The sequence below is a fragment of the Jatropha curcas genome, chromosome 2 (genome assembly GCF_041381405.1).
Source record: "Jatropha curcas cultivar XTBG-Jc1 chromosome 2, XTBG_Jcur_1.0, whole genome shotgun sequence".
NCBI classification, from domain to species: Eukaryota; Viridiplantae; Streptophyta; class Magnoliopsida; order Malpighiales; family Euphorbiaceae; genus Jatropha; species Jatropha curcas.
In genome coordinates this window covers 20400065-20417585 of record NC_143152.1, presented here as the reverse complement: position 1 = coordinate 20417585, position 17521 = coordinate 20400065, and the positions used below count along the sequence as shown (strand labels likewise).

At 34.3% G+C, this 17521-nt stretch overlaps 1 protein-coding gene across 5 annotated transcripts; it reads left to right on the top strand.

Moving 5' to 3' along the window:
* The first annotated feature begins 1466 nt into the window (after positions 1-1466).
* Positions 1467-7237, top strand: FAR1 (FRS (FAR1 Related Sequences) transcription factor family). 5 transcript variants are annotated; one of them, XM_089718177.1, is made up of 8 exons: positions 1467-1746; positions 2592-4729; positions 4849-4905; positions 6405-6473; positions 6559-6627; positions 6733-6801; positions 6877-6924; positions 7009-7237. In XM_089718177.1, the coding sequence occupies exons 2-8, from the start codon at positions 2618-2620 to the stop codon at positions 7063-7065; spliced, it is 2481 nt and encodes an 826-aa protein (XP_089574303.1). In that variant the 5' UTR covers positions 1467-1746; positions 2592-2617; the 3' UTR covers positions 7066-7237. The 5 variants fall into 5 exon arrangements, with proteins under 5 accessions (XP_089574303.1, XP_089574302.1, XP_089574305.1 ...); XM_089718176.1 differs by having other exon boundaries at positions 2525-4729; positions 6739-6801; XM_089718175.1 differs by having other exon boundaries at positions 1468-1746; positions 2525-4729.
* Positions 7238-17521: the final 10284 nt, after the last annotated feature.

Genomic DNA, 17521 nt, shown 5'->3' with positions numbered 1-17521 from the left:
AACATCATGTTCATAAACTTCTCACAAAATTGAATTGTAATTGTAAACATTAAAAAATTGACAAAAATAAAAAAGTTATATAAATAATTTAATGCTTCGAATGAAGCATATAAATATTCAAGCAAATACTATAAATTAAAAACTTTTATTTAGTTATAATAACAATGTTATTAAAAACCAAATAGGTAGAGAGATTAGATAAAAATATTAAAGTTTAAGCTTTTGGAAGAAAAGAAAAAAACAAATATATAAGAATTCATATCCATCGGAATAAATTGCCAAAATCTCTTTATTTCATCTTTAAAAGTGATATAAAATTGCAACTTTTTGTAAATTATGAATAATTTGAATTAAAAATTTAATAACTTAAGAATAAAAAAAAATTATCAACAATGATAAGTCACGAGAGCATTCAACATACTCTTGATAATGAAATAAAAAATCGTTAATAGCGAAATCAATAAACACTTTATGCAAAGAAAATAAAATTTATTTAATAGCCAAAGCGAAAAAAATAGGATTAATTTTTTTTACACGAATTAAACATATATGTAGAGTTCTAATTTCTAATTAAGATTAGACAAACTTTTCAAATAGTGTTCTTAATATATGTTTGATATAATAAAGTATAATAAATAATATATATAAAATATCAATTCCTAATTTGTATTATTATGTTGATGATGTTATATGTACCCATTAAATTAAGAAACTATTTAGTATATACAATAATATTAATAATATACAAATATCAATATGAATTCCTAATTTTTAAATATCAATATGAATTCCTAATTTTTATCTTTCATTTACTATTTATTTATTAGTCTTTGTGTAATAAATTTTTATTATTTATTTATCAACATTTTTTATTATTTATTTGTTATACTAATTTTTACTATTTATTTATCAAGTCTACTATTCTTTAGATAATGAATTTTTCCCATTAATTGAATATTTATATGTTTTGTTTTAGTTATTTCGTATTTATAACACGTTCATATTATTTCATTAATTTTATATTATTTCGTTTTTATAGCATGTTCATTTCTTCTATTATTGTCTAATGTAATTATTTCGTCTTTACATCTAATATAAATATAAAATTATTTCGTCTTTATAAAAATTAAATATAAATCCCTTTATTTTGTCTTGTTAGCCGAGATTAGAGATCTCATATAATAATTAATCATCTATATATATTTATTAAAAAATAATTTTCATAATCTATATCTAATTAATTAATAAAATATATTTTTTAATTGTCTATAATTAAGGCTATGATATAATATTTCAAATTTCATTAACGGTGTTATGAAAAGTTTAATTATTCTCCAACTATTTCCAAATTTGTATACGATTTGATTGGATTTGAGAGGTTTGGGCCGGTTTATGAACACCTTGACTTGAACATGGCAAGGGGAAAAAACTGGTCAAACGACCACGTATATACTAACCTGTTAATTAATATCACCTCGCAAAAGTTTAAGCCAACACCTCTTCTCCACCCCGCTCTTCTCCGCATCGACAAGACCACAGCCAGCTCCTCTTCCCCACACTCGAGCCTTTTCTTTTCTCTCTCAATTCAACAATTGCTTGTGATTTCCCAAACCCTTTTTGTATGGTTCCAAGACTCCAAGAACTTGAAAGTTTCGGAAGGATAAAGCAAGAAATTTTGAAGAATTACAAAGGAAGGAAGTTTTAGTGTAGAGAAGGAAGCGGTTACTTTGGATTCTTTGAATTCAGGTTGATTATTTCACCCATGCCTCTTTAATTTTTTGTTTGCTTTTCTTTTCTCAGGAATTGGTTATCTTTTGCCATAAATTTCTCTTTCCCTCTTCAAGAGAAGCTAAATTTTCAAATAAGCTTTAAGATTTAATTGGAAAATGTTATTTCTGAAACTCTGCGTGTCTATATCGTCATTTATGCAAATTGAACTAAAAGGTTTCGATTTTAAATTCTCTATCCGAATGCAACATCATGGACTTGTTAGGTGGTTTTCCAATCTATTTATCAACGTCCAATGTAGCTAAATGTACACAGAAGTTTGATATTGTATATCATTCATTTCGATTATCTTGGCAAGCTTGCAGTTTAGTTACTTTTGTTCTTTGATTTGATGGAGAGGGTCTTTGATTTGATGTTCAACTGCCAGTAGATTCCTTTTAGGTCTTGAGAGGCAATGGTAGCTAATCCGAATGATCACTGTTAGAATTTGTGAACTGGGATTTTTGTTTTGTTTGTTTTAGCTGTTTGGTGTTTGTGCAGAGCTATCTTTATAATATCTTGAGAGGACAATGTTTTTAGTTTCTGTTTAACATAAATCTCTCAACTCATGACTGCAATTCAACTGGCAATAGAAACTACAAAAACTGAGAAGGCAAGAAGGAATAGTGAAGAGGAAAACGTTATTGAGTTTGTCAACAACTTTTAAGTGTTTGGTTCATCGAATTTACTTGTATCACATGGTCTCTTTTACATGCCATTCAAAATGTATCTTTATACACTTCCTTTGTTGTTTTAGGTATCATTATAAGCAATCTTTGCAAGGAGTGGTTTTTACTCATGGAAGTAGATGATAATAATGGCAGGAAGGAATCAGCATGTGGCTCATGATATGGTTAATCTGCAAGATAATGTGCCTTTTGGAGATGCATTGGGCGAAAATATGGTTGATGTCATGGACGAGGCGCAAAATGGAGATGGTGGGGTTGCTAATTACCCCAAAACAGCTGTTGCAATGTTTGAAGAGAGCACAGACTTTGAGCCGGGTAATGGAATTGAATTTGAATCACATGAGGCAGCATACTCATTTTATCAAGAATATGCTAAATCAATGGGGTTCACCACTTCAATAAAAAACAGTAGACGTTCGAAGAAATCAAAAGAATTTATAGATGCCAAATTTGCATGTTCTAGATATGGAGTTACGCCAGAAACTGATGGTAGTAATAGTCGGCGATCAAGTGTGAAAAAAACAGATTGCAAAGCCAGTATGCATGTAAAGAGAAGACCGGATGGCAAGTGGATAATTCATGAATTTGTTAAGGAGCATAACCATGAGCTTTTACCAGCCCTAGCATATCATTTTCGAATTCATCGAAATGTAAAACTAGCTGAAAAGAATAATATTGACATCTTGCATGCTGTTAGCGAACGAACAAGAAAGATGTATGTTGAGATGTTGAGACAGTCTGGTGGATGTCAAAATTTTGCATTTGTTCAAAGTGACATTAATTCGCAATTTGAGAAAGGCCGACACTTGGCTCTTGATGACGGAGATGCCCAAGCGTTACTAGAGTATTTCAAGCGTATTAAGAAGGAGAATCCCAACTTCTTCTATGCGATAGATTTGAATGAAGAGCAGCGTCTGAGAAATTTGTTTTGGGTTGATGCAAAAAGTAGGAATGACTATATCAGCTTCAGTGATGTAGTTTCTTTTGACACCTACTATGTTAAATACCATGAAAAATTGCCATTTGCTCCTTTTGTTGGGGTAAATCATCACTGTCAGCCGATATTGCTTGGATGTGCATTTGTTGCAGATGAGTCTAAATTGACATTTGTTTGGTTATTGAAAACATGGCTTAGAGCATTGGGTGGGCAAGCCCCTAAAGTTATTATCACTGATATGGACAAAACCTTGAAGGCAGCAATTGAAGAAGTCTTCCCAAATACCCGCCATTGTTTTTCTCTGTGGCATATTTTGGAAAAGATGTCAGAAACTCTTTCTCATGTGATCAAACGGCATGATGATTTTTTGCCAGAATTTCACAAGTGCATTTTTAAATCATGGACAGATGAAGAGTTTGACATGAGGTGGTGGACAATGGTCACACAATTTGAACTCCATGATGATGAATGGATTCAGTCATTATATGATGATCGTAAAAAGTGGGTGCCTACATACATGGGGGATACATTTCTAGCCGGTATTTCTGCCACTCAACGTTCTGAAAGTATGAACTCTTTCTTTGATAAATATATTCATAGGAAAATCACACTGAAAGAATTTATGAAACAATATGGATTAATTTTGCAAAATAGGTATGAGGAGGAGGCCATAGCAGATTTTGATACTTCTCACAAACAGCCGGCCATAAAATCTCCTTCTCCTTGGGAAAAGCAAATGTCGATGGTTTACACACATGCGATATTCAAAAAATTTCAAGTTGAAGTTTTGGGAGTAGTTGGCTGCCATCCCAAAAAGGAAAATGAAGATGGAACAAATGTGACATTTAGAGTTCAAGACTGTGAAAAGAATGAGTATTTTTTGGTGACATGGGACCAGACAAAGTCAGCAGTGTCCTGTTTATGCCGATTATTTGAATACAAAGGTTTTCTTTGTCGGCATGCGTTAATTGTTCTCCAAATCTGTGGTCTTTCAAGCATCCCAACTCAGTATATTTTGAAGAGGTGGACGAAGGATGCAAGGTGTAGGCAACCATTGACTGAAGGAACAAGGGTAGAAACTAGGGTGCAGCGCTACAATACTTTATGCAAACTAGCAATTGAAATGAGTGAAGAAGGATCATTAGGTGAAGAGAGTTATAATATCGCTTTCCGCACACTAGTAGAAGCACTGAAGAATTGTGTGAATGTAAATAACAGAAATAACAGTGTGGTGGAATCTGGTAGCCAATCCTTGGCTCATCATGTAGAAGAAGAAAACCAAGGAAATCTTGCTACCAAGTCAAGTAAGAAGAAGAATCCAGTCAGGAAAAGAAAGGTTAGTTCTGGAATTGAAATTCGTGTTTGAACCTGTTTATGTTCTATATATGCTACTTCTACCATTTAATGTTCCACAAAAAAGAAAAGGTCTTTGAATGTTGCTTCTTTCTATTTCAGGTACAATCTGATACAGATGTCATGCTTGTGGAAGCACAGGACAGCATGCATCAAATGGTTTGTCCTGTTTTTTCTGCTCTCATGTCCTGTGATCTCAGTATAAATGATGTTGTGGATTATATTGACAAAAGAAGGATGTCGTTAATATTTCATTATATGTAGCTTAGTCTGTATTAAGAGCTCTTTTCTTATTGATGTCTCTGAAGGGATGATGTCAGCTGCCTAACTGTGACCAGGGGTCCGTTACATAACAGATTTTGGGGATGGTGTTACGTTTACCACCTATAAATAATGGGCATTTTTGTTGTTTTATTTTTTATTTTTTATTTTTTTGTTAGGGTTGCATCTGTTAGCATTAAAGTAGTGGTCCTGACCCTTACAAACTGCTGCACTCTATTAAGCCACAGGTTACAGCATGGTTGTCCAATTCCAGCCTCCTTTCTGTGCTTTTTTTTTTTTTTTTTTTTTTTTTTTTTTAAGTTGAATGGTTTCAAATACCTTATCATTTTAAATGTATCAAGGCAAATATCAGCTTAAGGCAATTCTTCTCAATTTCCTTGAAAGATTCTACTTGTTATCCACAAGTATAAGGACCAAAACTCATCAAACTCAACGGTCCTTAGGACCTCACTTAGGCAATCGCCTCTGGGTACAGGTGCACACCTTTTTGTACCTTAAGTGCTGGAAAGGCGCGCCTTTCTTTTTTTCTTTTCTTGAACAAGTCACCTAGGATTTTTTTTCAATATAAAGTTGTCCAGCTAACATCTATTTACATAAAATAAATAAAAAAATAAACCAAAGAAATTGAATGCAACACAAAACCCAGCGATGTGCTTCGTGATCCAGCCTCCACTCCTCCATCTAGCACTCACCTAATGTAATCTAGTTTTTATTTAGCAGCCATTCAAATATGCCTCTCTCAATTTCTCTTCCTATGTTTGCTTGCTATTCTTTCTATCTCTTTTCTTTTTCATATTCTTGATTCTACTCTTTTCTATCTTAACTCCAACACATAAAATATGAGTTGTCATGTTGCTATTTGTTTTCTGATTTGTGTGTGTTTCTTTCCATGTTTTTCTAATTTTTTTCTTTTTTCTTTTTACTGATCTTAAAATATAATTTTTAGATTTGTGTTATTATTTTCTTTTTTGTGCCTCACCTTGCTTAGGCGCACAGCTTCACCCAGAGCGGTGCCTAGGTTCCAGCAGTGCTTTGCGTCTTAGTGCCCCTTGCACCTTTAATGTAGTTGCTTGAGACCCTCCTAGCATGCTTTTTGGGGCGACAAAGTTAGATCCTTATCCTCTACTTTGCATTGCTCCAGTTATTGTAGTTAATTCTTACTAATGAATGTAAATCACAGATTCACTGTTTTATTTGGTGGATATATGCTCATTAGTTAGTTGCAATTCTTCATTTTAGTCATGTCTCTTAACTTATATTAGTTTACAACATTTTCAATAATATGGCTGCGACAATAAAGTCTTAAAATGATCGTGCATCTACCTGCAATTGATTTGGGTAATGGAACTATTAAATGTGTGTTATAATATTTGCAGGAAAATCTAGGCACAGAAGGGATGACGCTAAATGGTTATTATGGTACACAACAGAATGTGCAAGGACTGGTAAACAAGTCAATGTTTTAACTATAGTTCTTTAAGAAAAACTTGATTTCAATTGATGACATTTTTATATTGGTGCTAATTGCAGGTGCAGCTGAATTTAATGGAGCCGCCTCATGATGGTTACTATGTCAATCAACAGAGCATGCAAGGCCTGGTAAATTATCCACGGTTATTGCTTATGACTTCATGAAATTTTCTTTTTTTAAAAAAAGCTGTTTTATGAATGATTTACGATATGTCAAATTGGGTTTATCATTAGGGACAGTTGAATTCAATAGCACAGGGCCATGATGGTTTTTTTGGGACCCAGCAAAGCATGAATGGAATGGTATGTAATGGCAAGATTATTTGTGTAGAAATTTGTATTCAGATGATGTTCCCTGATTTATACTAATTTATGTAGGGTCAATTTGATTTTCGACCTCCAACTAGTTTCAGTTATAGCTTGCAGGTGAGCTTTGGAGGATATGAGATCAATATTGTCATTTGTCTTTTTCTATGCATCTAAGAACGAATTTTTTTCTTTTCATTGTAGGATGATTCTCACTTGAGGTCTTCACATTTGCATGGGAATGCTCCAAGACATGCTTAAGGCCAAAACTTTGTTTGTAGTAGTTGTAAGTAATATTCTTGTTAAATTAGGTGTCAAAGATCGGACTTGGAGTAATGTGCTGTACTTAGAACTAACTCCATTGAATGGTTCAGAGCTATTCTTTTTGAGCATATCATGATTGATTCTCTCAAAAAGCCAAAAATTACACGCATTGCTGGTAGATTTCTTTTCTCGGGATTTGATCTTTGTTTTATCGATCATTCATCCCGGTAGAGGATCTTTAATTTTTGGTATATTGGCAGTTATGGTGGCACAATTTATGGGCAGCTCAAGTGCAATGGATACCATGGATATATATACTATGGCAACAGTCCTGCCTAAACTGTTGGAAATGTATAAATTGACGTCTTGTTTGTCCAGTAGGTTACATTTAATTTATGGGCAAGATCACTAAAGATGCCTTTTTAAGATCATACAGAACAAGCTTTTTCTTTGTTGTGATATATTATCTTTTTCGCTGTAAAAATTATTGTCCGATTGAGGCAGAAGATGATGTTAGGCATGACCATAGTGTAGTTGCAAATGGGAATTGAACTGAAATTGAATCGGTCAAAAGTGGCATCAAATTCGTAGTTAATGGTCTTCTGATTTCAAATTACAATCGAAATCTAGTATTTAAAGTTTAGTTGGGGTTCTTTATTTTTTGCAATTCAAATCTGCAGCTGGCGGTTTTTTTCTAAACTGGCGGTTCATGAAAAAAAGATATATTTTTTTCAAAGAAGCCCAATTTATTTTTTATTTTATTATTTACTCAAGTTACAAAGTAAAAATAAAAAATAAAAATATTGAGGTTATCTAATTTTGGTTTCAAATTAGAATAGAACTTCTCAACCGTTTTGAAGTTGTGGGGGAATTGGCGGTTTTGAAGTTGTGGTCATGTCTAAATAATTTATACGATAGGATTAGCACAGTGATCTCTTCGTAGAAAATGTTGTATTGTATGTTTGATACTTATATACACTCCTAGTGACTTCTTTAAATCCTGTAAACTCTTTTTTAATTATTCTCTTTCATTTGGGCTTGCAATGGTTTGGGTCTCTTATTTACGCCTGAGGATATTCAAAATGGAGGTGGATGCTACCAATACATCAATATAGGGTTAAAATATTTGAATTTTATTTATTAACATATGGGTGGATTTTTTATTAGTTGTCAATATTTAAGGCTGATTATTCAAAAGGTACTGCAAAGGTAGTATCTGAAAATTGAAAAGATATTTGAAAAAAATAAAAAAAAAAAAAGAAAAAGAAAAATTAGAAGTCTAAATATAAATTCGCATAGCGGCACAACTTTATTGAATTTTCTCCTAAGTACAAAAATTTTCCGATATATAGACAAAAAATGACATAAAAAGATTGCATCGACATGTAATTGATGGAATTTAATTCTGGTAGGAGAACTTAAAAGAAAAATCTTTGAAATTCAAAATAAACTAGAATTTAAACTTGCCCATAAATTGAGTTTGTTTGTAATTTAGTCTTTAAGTTTTTCATTCAAGAACCTATCTAAAGGAGTTATTGGTTGTTTGATTTAGAGATGACTTGAGATTTCATCATAAAATAATAAATTGATTTTCATGTTTATTTATTAAGCAAAAAATAAAGTTGTTTTATGAATACTTGGGTATTGAATTTTATTTAAAGTAGAAATTCTATTGCATCATTATATTTTAAACCCAAATGAGTAAATGTAACGACGGCTCACAATCCTCTAATGATTATTGATCTGTTTAGTTTTTCTAAATATGCTCGCATTATTATTGTAAGTGATTATATTTGAACTTAGATAATTATTCGATATTATGTCTAGTGATAATGATGTTATTAACTCCAAAATAAATATAGGATTGAAAAATCTTTAATTTTTTGTAAAGTTTGAAATTGAATTTGAGTTGAAATAATATAAAACTATATTTTGTTATCTCATTATAAAACAAATTGATAATTTTACATATATTGAGAAAATGATGGAATTTGATCCTCGTGAGAGAATTTAAAAGATTAGTCTTAGAAGAACAGTTGGCTCTTCTATGCTTTCTGCGGCATGTTTCTTTTCCTCTTGAATAGTTTGGTTGTTGGCTAGGGTTTTTCTTTTTAATGGTACTGAACTATGTTTTGCTTGGTGGGTATTTTCTTGACGTATAACTTGATTTAACTTCTAGTCTATGCAGTCTATTTTCGCGGATCTATGGCACCCTCTTAGTGGAGTTAACATCTTGAACTAAGGGCCAAAAGATATTTGTGCAGATTTTATAACCTTGTTGACATTGAGAGGGTAGTAGACGTCGCCCCATGGACCTTCAGTCATCATCTGCTAGTCATGACACTATTGCTAATGGTGAGGACCCATTAAAAATCCCCCTTCTCTATGCGAATTTCTGGGTTTAAGTGCACGACCTATCGGTGGGATCTATGATAGAACCTATCACAAAATCCTTGGGGACTTTTGTGGGATCATTTCTAGACTATGATATTAAGAACTTCCTTATCATGGCAAACTGTTTTATGAGAATTAGAGTGAGGCCCGATATTAGATAGCCATTGAGAAGGAAGAAGAAAATAGTTAACTTGGTTGGTAATGTGTCTATGCTCAATTCCGATATGAGTGTTTGTCCGTGTTTTGTTATCTTTATGGCAGGTTGGGTCACACAGATTCATTTTGTGAACTCAGGCTATATTAGGATAAAAAAGAGTTGATCCTAGAATGGTATGATCGTATTAGGGTGCCCAGTCACTGGTCTTCTCAAATGGTAAGCTCCTGGTTACACAAAAATAGCAAGTTAGACCTAGCGGGAAGTAAGGTGGGAGTGGAGGGATTTGATAATGGGATAATATGTTACTTTCTTCTCAAGCTTTCAGAGCTTACTTATTGAGGATGCGTGGTTTTTTCAAGAATGATTTGAAAGAACCGAATTGAACGAACTTAATTTATTTTATTTTTAAAAAATGATTTTCTTTTATTAAACCCGTTGAATCCTCGGAAAATGGTTCCCTTGTTTTGGTAAGGGTTCATTTATTTTGGAATTGCCATCCTTATTAGGAAAAATTCTCAAATTGATCGATTCTTTGGAGTTAGTTAACCCGGTTTTAAACCAGAAATGGGGTCGGAAGTTAGGTACAAAATGGAAAGGTGTTAGGCACCCATTTCTCCCGGTTAAACCGGCCTCCTCATTGTCCAAACATTCGCAATAATCTAATAATGCAATTAACTAAATATTAAAGTGTAAAACGGTTTAATGTAGTTTTTAGTAAATAATGTCACTCATACAAGTTATTACAAGCATAGAACATAAAATAGGCATCCAAAGAGAGAGAGGGGGGGGGGGGGGGAAGGAGAAAAGTTTACAATCCATCTCCTAAAATACAATATACCCTTAAACCCTCCAAATTTCCCAAACTCAATTAACTATTACAACAAGCAATAATAGGAATCCCATTAAGGACCCTTTACATTTTGGAATAAGAATTACACACAATCCCAAACATAAGGAAACAACAAGCATAAATAATAACAATCATTCACAGAAGCAAATATCACACAATCATTCAATAACTATAATAATGATGAATGTTTAACAATGTAAGATTAATGAATAATCGAGTTGGTACAATAATAAGCATAATGCATTAAACTAAAGGGCAAAATATTAAAAGACAAAAATATTTGAGGAACAGTAATAATAAAGTGCTTGTAAAGTAAAAGACAATATTTAAATGACATGAGTTTAAAGGTTTTAACGAGATTTAAGCTCATTGTCTTGATGTTCATCCTATTAGGATGAACAAATCCACAATTCATGGATCTCAATCTTGATTTATTTGTTTATTTGATCTATACGACCTAATACGCATCACGAACCATTTAAGGTCAGAGTTTGGCCACTGGACCTCCGAATTGGGACATTTATTGAATTTTTATTCATATGGGACTATGGCGTGTGCCTCATGCTTATGGTGCACGTCACACTTAATGAAGTAGGGCCTTTCCTAGGTCAGGAAGGCTTCTAGTGTTTATTGGGTGAAGACAGGGGTTCTGGGCAATAGTGGCGTGAGGCACTAGGAAGTGCCGCATGCCATATGTAGTGGTGCACGCCAAATGTAGTGGCGCCGCCACTCTTGTTAGCCTCGAGCCACAGAGGTGCAAAACCCTTTGTTTGGTTGATCCTAGGTTTCCCTCATAGCCAGACCCAAAGAAGGTGTTTTAAACACCGAAAAAGAAAAGAAAAAGACGAAGAGATGGATTAAAAGTTCTCAAAAACAACCTTTGATGGTTTCCTTTGAAGGTTGAATAAAAAATGGATGAAGAACCCAACTCCTTTGGTTCTCAATCTAATGATTCGAATTTCAGGATTAAAGTTTGTTTTTTTTAGGATTTCAGCTTGATCATAGGGGATTTTTTGATTAATTAAGTGATAGATCTTAACTTAAATCTAAGGTAAACACAAGTTGCCTTAGGATTTTAAGGTTGAGTTTTAAAAATGCAAGAGTCTCCCCTAGTTTTCCCAAAATCCTTTCCTATAGCACACCCCCCAATGCCTATTTATAGGCAAATGAGGGTGGGTGGCTGACATGACAAAAATGCCACTGTCAGGCCTCACAATGGGACCGGGTCCACTTTTACAAAATAGATCGGGTGGCCCGCAAAATGAGACAATATACTAGGAAGTGTATCGGGCGGGTCTGGCACGCTTCTCGGGCCCGTTTTTGTCGTGAAACGCTCGATAACTCAAATATGTAAAAATGGCTAAACACGTAGATAATCTCAGCCATGAACCATTGATCCAAAAATCAGGCCGATCGGAAACCCTAGTCCAATTTTATGTGAAAAACGGTGTATCATCATTAAACTTTTTATGGGCAAAATTTAAGTGTCTAGACTTATATGGCTGACGGTTGAATTTTCATAATAATGGAGCAAGGGAATTGCTTAAGGAAATCAACATTATGTGCATGGGCCTAGGGGGAGACAATGGGCTAGGGGAGGATAAGGTATTTGTAAGACCTGGAGACCATAACAAGAGGCCTATAAGTAATAAATCTCAATCAGTTACAGGAGTTTCCTTTAAAAAGGATTCATCTACAAGCTATACTAGTTTGTCTTCATCGACAAGTGTGAAACCATAGGCTAATCCCGAGAAATGAGATAGTCAGAAGCCATGAATATGCTCAGTTGGAACTGCCAAGGTGCCGACAACTCTCGAATAGTTTAAGCTTTACAAGACTTGGTCTCATGCTATAAGCCGAAGGTTTTGTTTCTTATCGAAACCAAAGTACATAGGGTACATAAGGAGTCTATTAAAAATTTGCTCCATTTTGATAACTGCTTCTTGGTGGGCAGCTTGGTTATAGGGGGTCGGTTGTCATTGCTATGGAGAGAAATAATGAATTTGATGGTAGTAGGTAATTTAAGAAATTTTATTGGTTGCACTATACAAGGTCAATATGTTATATAGAGGGTAACAGGATTTTACAGCTTCTCGAAAGGTAATAAAAGGCATTTTTCTTAGAACTTAATTAGGGCCCCTGCAACTAGTAGTCAGCTCCCATGGCTGCACATGGGAGACTATAATGATATTGCATCTGCTTTGGAGAAGGTTGGTAGTCCTCTTAAACCCTTTTTCCTCATCAATGGTTTCGTAGAGACTCCAGGCGATGTCAATTTAAAAATTTGCCCACCATGGTCCTGCATTTACATGGAGATAAAAGGAGGGTGCCAGTTTTGCGTGAAGGAAAAGTTAGACAAAGGCATGGCCAATGGCAGTTGGGTGGCTTAGTTTCCTAATGTGGTTTATACTACTATTGTTGCTCCAATTTCAGACCATACCTCGTTAATTATTTCCACTCATTCTCAAATTGCCAGCAGCCATCATTGGCACTTTAGGTTCGATAATTCCTGGCTCACCGATGATGAACTGGAATAAGTATTAGGGTGGGGAGGAGGTTTTGCAGAAGTGGGATTGTTTAATTGACAATATTAAACCGTGGGGCAGGAAGTGCAATAAGGAATTCTTGAGAAAGAAGTGTATCATTAGGAATATTTTGAACAATTAAATCGATGACTTGGAAGCATCGTTGATTTTCTTTATTAAAGAGGAATGATCAAAGATATTAGCTAAAGAGGAGATACGGTCCAAGCAACAGGCTAAGATTTTCTAGTTACTAATGGTGACAAGAATATTAAATTCTTCCATAACTAAATCAAGTCTAGGCGCGATGTAACATGATTGAAAAACTTGTGGACAACAATGGGCAGTGGGTGAATGATAGAAACAATCTTAATAATTTAATTAGTAGCCATTTTTCTAAAGGGTTTAAAGGCTCCCCATCTTTTGCGAGGTAGAGTGTTGAGGCTTGTAACATCCTAGTGAGTTGAGTTGAGTCATTTCATAGAGGTAAGTTGAGTTGGGTTGAATCAAACCTTGTTCGGGTAGAATGAGAGTATAAGTGGACTTATGTGAATGTAAAGTTAGGACTTGCTTGCATTAAAACATACAGCTTGGGTATGAAGTTGTAGCCTTTGTACACTTGAGGTACCAATTAGATATGTTACACAGCCAACTCACTTCTTCTAGAGACTACCCGTTCTTATCAATTTACTTTCCTATTTTCATGTTTATCATTCTCTTCTTACTTGTCCCGCCCATTTTCTTTCCGTTGTCAACATAGTTAAGCATTAAGTCAACTGCAAGTAAGTAAAATTCCTTGAAGTGTGATGTTATTTCCTATTTCATTGAGTTATATTGGAGATGAGTTATGAGAATTCTTGTGTATAGGAGAAGAAAGTTCAAAAGTTGCAGAAAAGAGAAGCTAAAACAGAGTCCCAGCTTTTTGAAAACAAGGTTTGATATCTCTTGTTATTTCCCATGTTCTTTGCATGAAAACTTGTATGGAGTGTTGTTCATGAGAATTCTTGTTGAGTATTGTTGAATGAAAGAAGTGGGAAGGAGGTGAAAACAGGGGATAAATATATGAAGTGGAAACAGAGTTTGCTGGAAATTTTACCAGCAACTTTATCTTGATTTTGACCCCAGTTAATGATGGAACTAGGAATTGTCATAGAAGAGTTATTTGTTCCTCTATGTGTTATCTTTACGTGGGCTTTTGAATCATTCAATTTGGAGTTGTATATTGAGAGTTATGGCCAAAAGAACACAGACTGCACAATCTGGAAACACGTCGCGCGCTCGCGCGGTCTGGAAAGCAAGTCGCGCTCGCGACTTTCACATGCGCGGTCGCGACTTTGGCCAGAAGCTCTCTGACTCTCAGTGTGCGCATCTCGCGCTCGCGAATCACACAAGCGCGCTCGCGACTTCATCTCGCGCTCGCGACTTTCACATACGCGGTCGCGACTTGAGCCAGAAAACCCTCTGACTCTCAAATGCATTTCTCGCGCTCGCGAGGTTTGAAGACGCGCTCGCGACTTCTCTCTGGGAAGCATCTCGCGCTCGCGACTTGGAATGTCGCGCTCGCGACTGATGCTTTGACACTCTTTTGCCTTTCATTTGCTATGTAATTACATTCCTTTGCTCAACATGCATGCATCCAATCATTTTTCAACAAAAATACAACATAAGAACATGGATGAAAACAACATACAAGCATTCATATGATGTGAAATCAAATCAACATGATGAACTATGAAGTTATGCAACCATTTATGTATTATGGTGTTATATTATTGACATGTACATAATAAGCTCCATTGAGGTTAGGGAGAAACCATGTAGATAAGGCTATGTCGCGACATAGAATAGCAGATCTGCGCCCCATACAGTTTGGAACTCCGGCTACAGGCCGTTGAGTGGATATGATTAAACCGTGCGGTGCGAATCCGGTTAGGTGCACCAAAACGGACAATATTGGCATAGGCGAATCCGGTTCGGGGCCTATAGCATACAGTTTCACCCAGTTTCATACAGTTTATCTTATCACTTCGGTTTCACTATAACCTTATGGAGCCATACAGATATCTTGACATAACATTGCATGAATCATACAGTATACTATACAGCAAGAAAGATCATCAAGTGAAACATGACAGTATCATGATATGTGTGCTTACATTCCATATGCGAGTAAATGTGTATTTATTTCCACATATGTATGTGCTTATATGTTTCTTCATTCATTGTGATATTCACTGAGTTTAATCAAAGTTGCAGAGTTCATACAGCATAAAGAACATCAGGTAAGATCATGAAAGTATAATGTTATATATGCTCACAAGTTTATTTATTTAATTCTTAAGAAGCCATACAGTCATGAGTTGTTATTAATCATAATTTATATGATGTGACTAAAAGGGCATAAGTCATACAGCATAATGAATAGCAAGTAAGACAATGAACATATACTGTTATGTATTCTTACATATTTATTGATTTCATGCAGACAACACAATGAACAGCAGGTAAGACCATGATAGTATCATAATGTGTAATATAAGGTTCATGTAAAGGAGTTATGAGAGAAGTAGATTAATTATGTTTATGAGTTAGAAGTTTATTCGTTGCTACAAAGAGACATTCATGTTAAAATTTACTGATTCTATGAGTATCAATGCTTATGAAATTGGTATTTGAAGTTAGTTGCCATCGCACTTTGTTTAGTATGTGAAGTATAAGAACCACTGAGTTTTATACTCAGCGCGTCGATTTTTATCACGCGCAGGTTGAAGATCGTGGTTGTTACTTGAAGACTTGAGGAGTACTATCAAAGCAGAAGTGCTTAATTTGGTCATAGTAGATTGAGAGATGTAAATTAAGATTTATGGCATGTATTAAGAGTTATGGCATGTATAATTCTTTTATTGTTAGAGCTTATGTGATTGTAAATATAAGTGAAACATGTAATTATTTTGGTGTAAGTAGTTGGTGATAAGACTAATATTTATGAAATGATTGAAGATGAAATAGTTTACTATAGTTGATATAATTAGGTCATGAAAACTTGATATAGATTCTGAATGAAATTAATTGCTAGATATTAAATGCTTTTGAGGATTTATACAATTATGTAAAGATATATATATAAAGGGTTATTGTGTTATGATGATTCTTGGAGATGTTGGAAGTTTAGAGTGTAACTGGGAGTGTTTATATTCTTATTTTGCATACAGTATGATATCAACATGACAGGATATAAGTTCAACCAGATTGTAGCGTCTCGGCTCGGTTCATTCGGGTTAACGGGTGGACCGGGAAGGGGTGTTACAATTTTTGGTATCAGAGCCTGGTTTAGGCGGTTCTCGGACAATAGGTGTATCTATGTAGGTTAAAGACATACAGTGAGAGTATGAGTAATTTAAGTTAAAGACATGCCATATTGGTTTGATTGGAAACAACCAGCCATTGTAGAATGATGGCGTAGTAAGCGGAGTGTATATTGAGGTTCCTATTGATAATTACTGGTTATATCCTTTAGATCATTGAGATCATTGTTCATGGAGGATATGCTTAGAGAATAGTGGATAGGGAAGTCGATGTAATGGTTATTGGAGATGAAAGATTATTGAGGTATTAAGGATTTGTGTACTTTCGTGAGTTGATATGAGTTCAACATGTTATCAGTATTATGAGATTATATTTTGAAACTGATTTTTTATCTATGATGGTGATGGCATGAATGACTTATAAACATGTTTGTTCATGTTGCCTCCAGAAGAAGCACAGTTTATGTTGCTTCTGAACAAATGATTTTGCTATGAAAATTCTTCTTCTCAGAACACTTTGAAAAAAAAAATATAAATAAATAAATATATATATATATTTTCAAGTGTGGTTTTCTAAAGTTTTGATAAATGAAGGATTGTTTTATACATGACAATGAAGTCACTTGTATAAATTCATGAGCTATGAAAGTATAATAGTTTATGACGTGAACATGGAAGTAACATATATGTATATATTTAAGTATGTCAGATGAAGTATACACTTGTATGGTTGTGTATGCACAAAGCTATATTAAGTTATGCATGATTACGAGTATAAAGGTGAAATGATGTAAATGTGAACTGCTTGCATAAAATGCATGAATGTGTGTACATGTGCCTATGGACGGAATATGTTGAGGATGAGTTGCTGGTATTAGCTAATAAGCAAACAAACTGATTCGGATTTAAGGACATGAAAATTTATTTACGAAGAGTATTGATGTTTACATGATTGTGGTTAATGGAACTTATTATAACTATTGAGATAAGTATTTTGCTGGATAGAATACATATAGACATATAGTTATTGGTGTATTTACATAAATGATCTTAATGATGAATGATTTGATGTGAATCGTTCTAAGAAGGGGTGATGAGTATTTTTCATAGGAACTACTGTCAGTATTTCAAGTCATTTAGGAGAAGTGATTTATATTTATGAGAACTACTTACGATTTGGTGGAATCAAGTATATTGTGGTGTTCATTAGCTAGTTTGCAAATGT

Coding starts and splice junctions, on each gene's coding strand:
- FAR1 (XM_089718175.1), top strand. CDS start 2,576: ATGATAATAATGGCAGGAAGGAATCAGCATGTGGCTCATGATATGGTT. Junction 4,730..4,848: donor ATCCAGTCAGGAAAAGAAAG/GTTAGTTCTGGA, acceptor TTTCTATTTCAG/GTACAATCTGATACAGATGT. Junction 6,474..6,558: donor AACAGAATGTGCAAGGACTG/GTAAACAAGTCA, acceptor TGCTAATTGCAG/GTGCAGCTGAATTTAATGGA.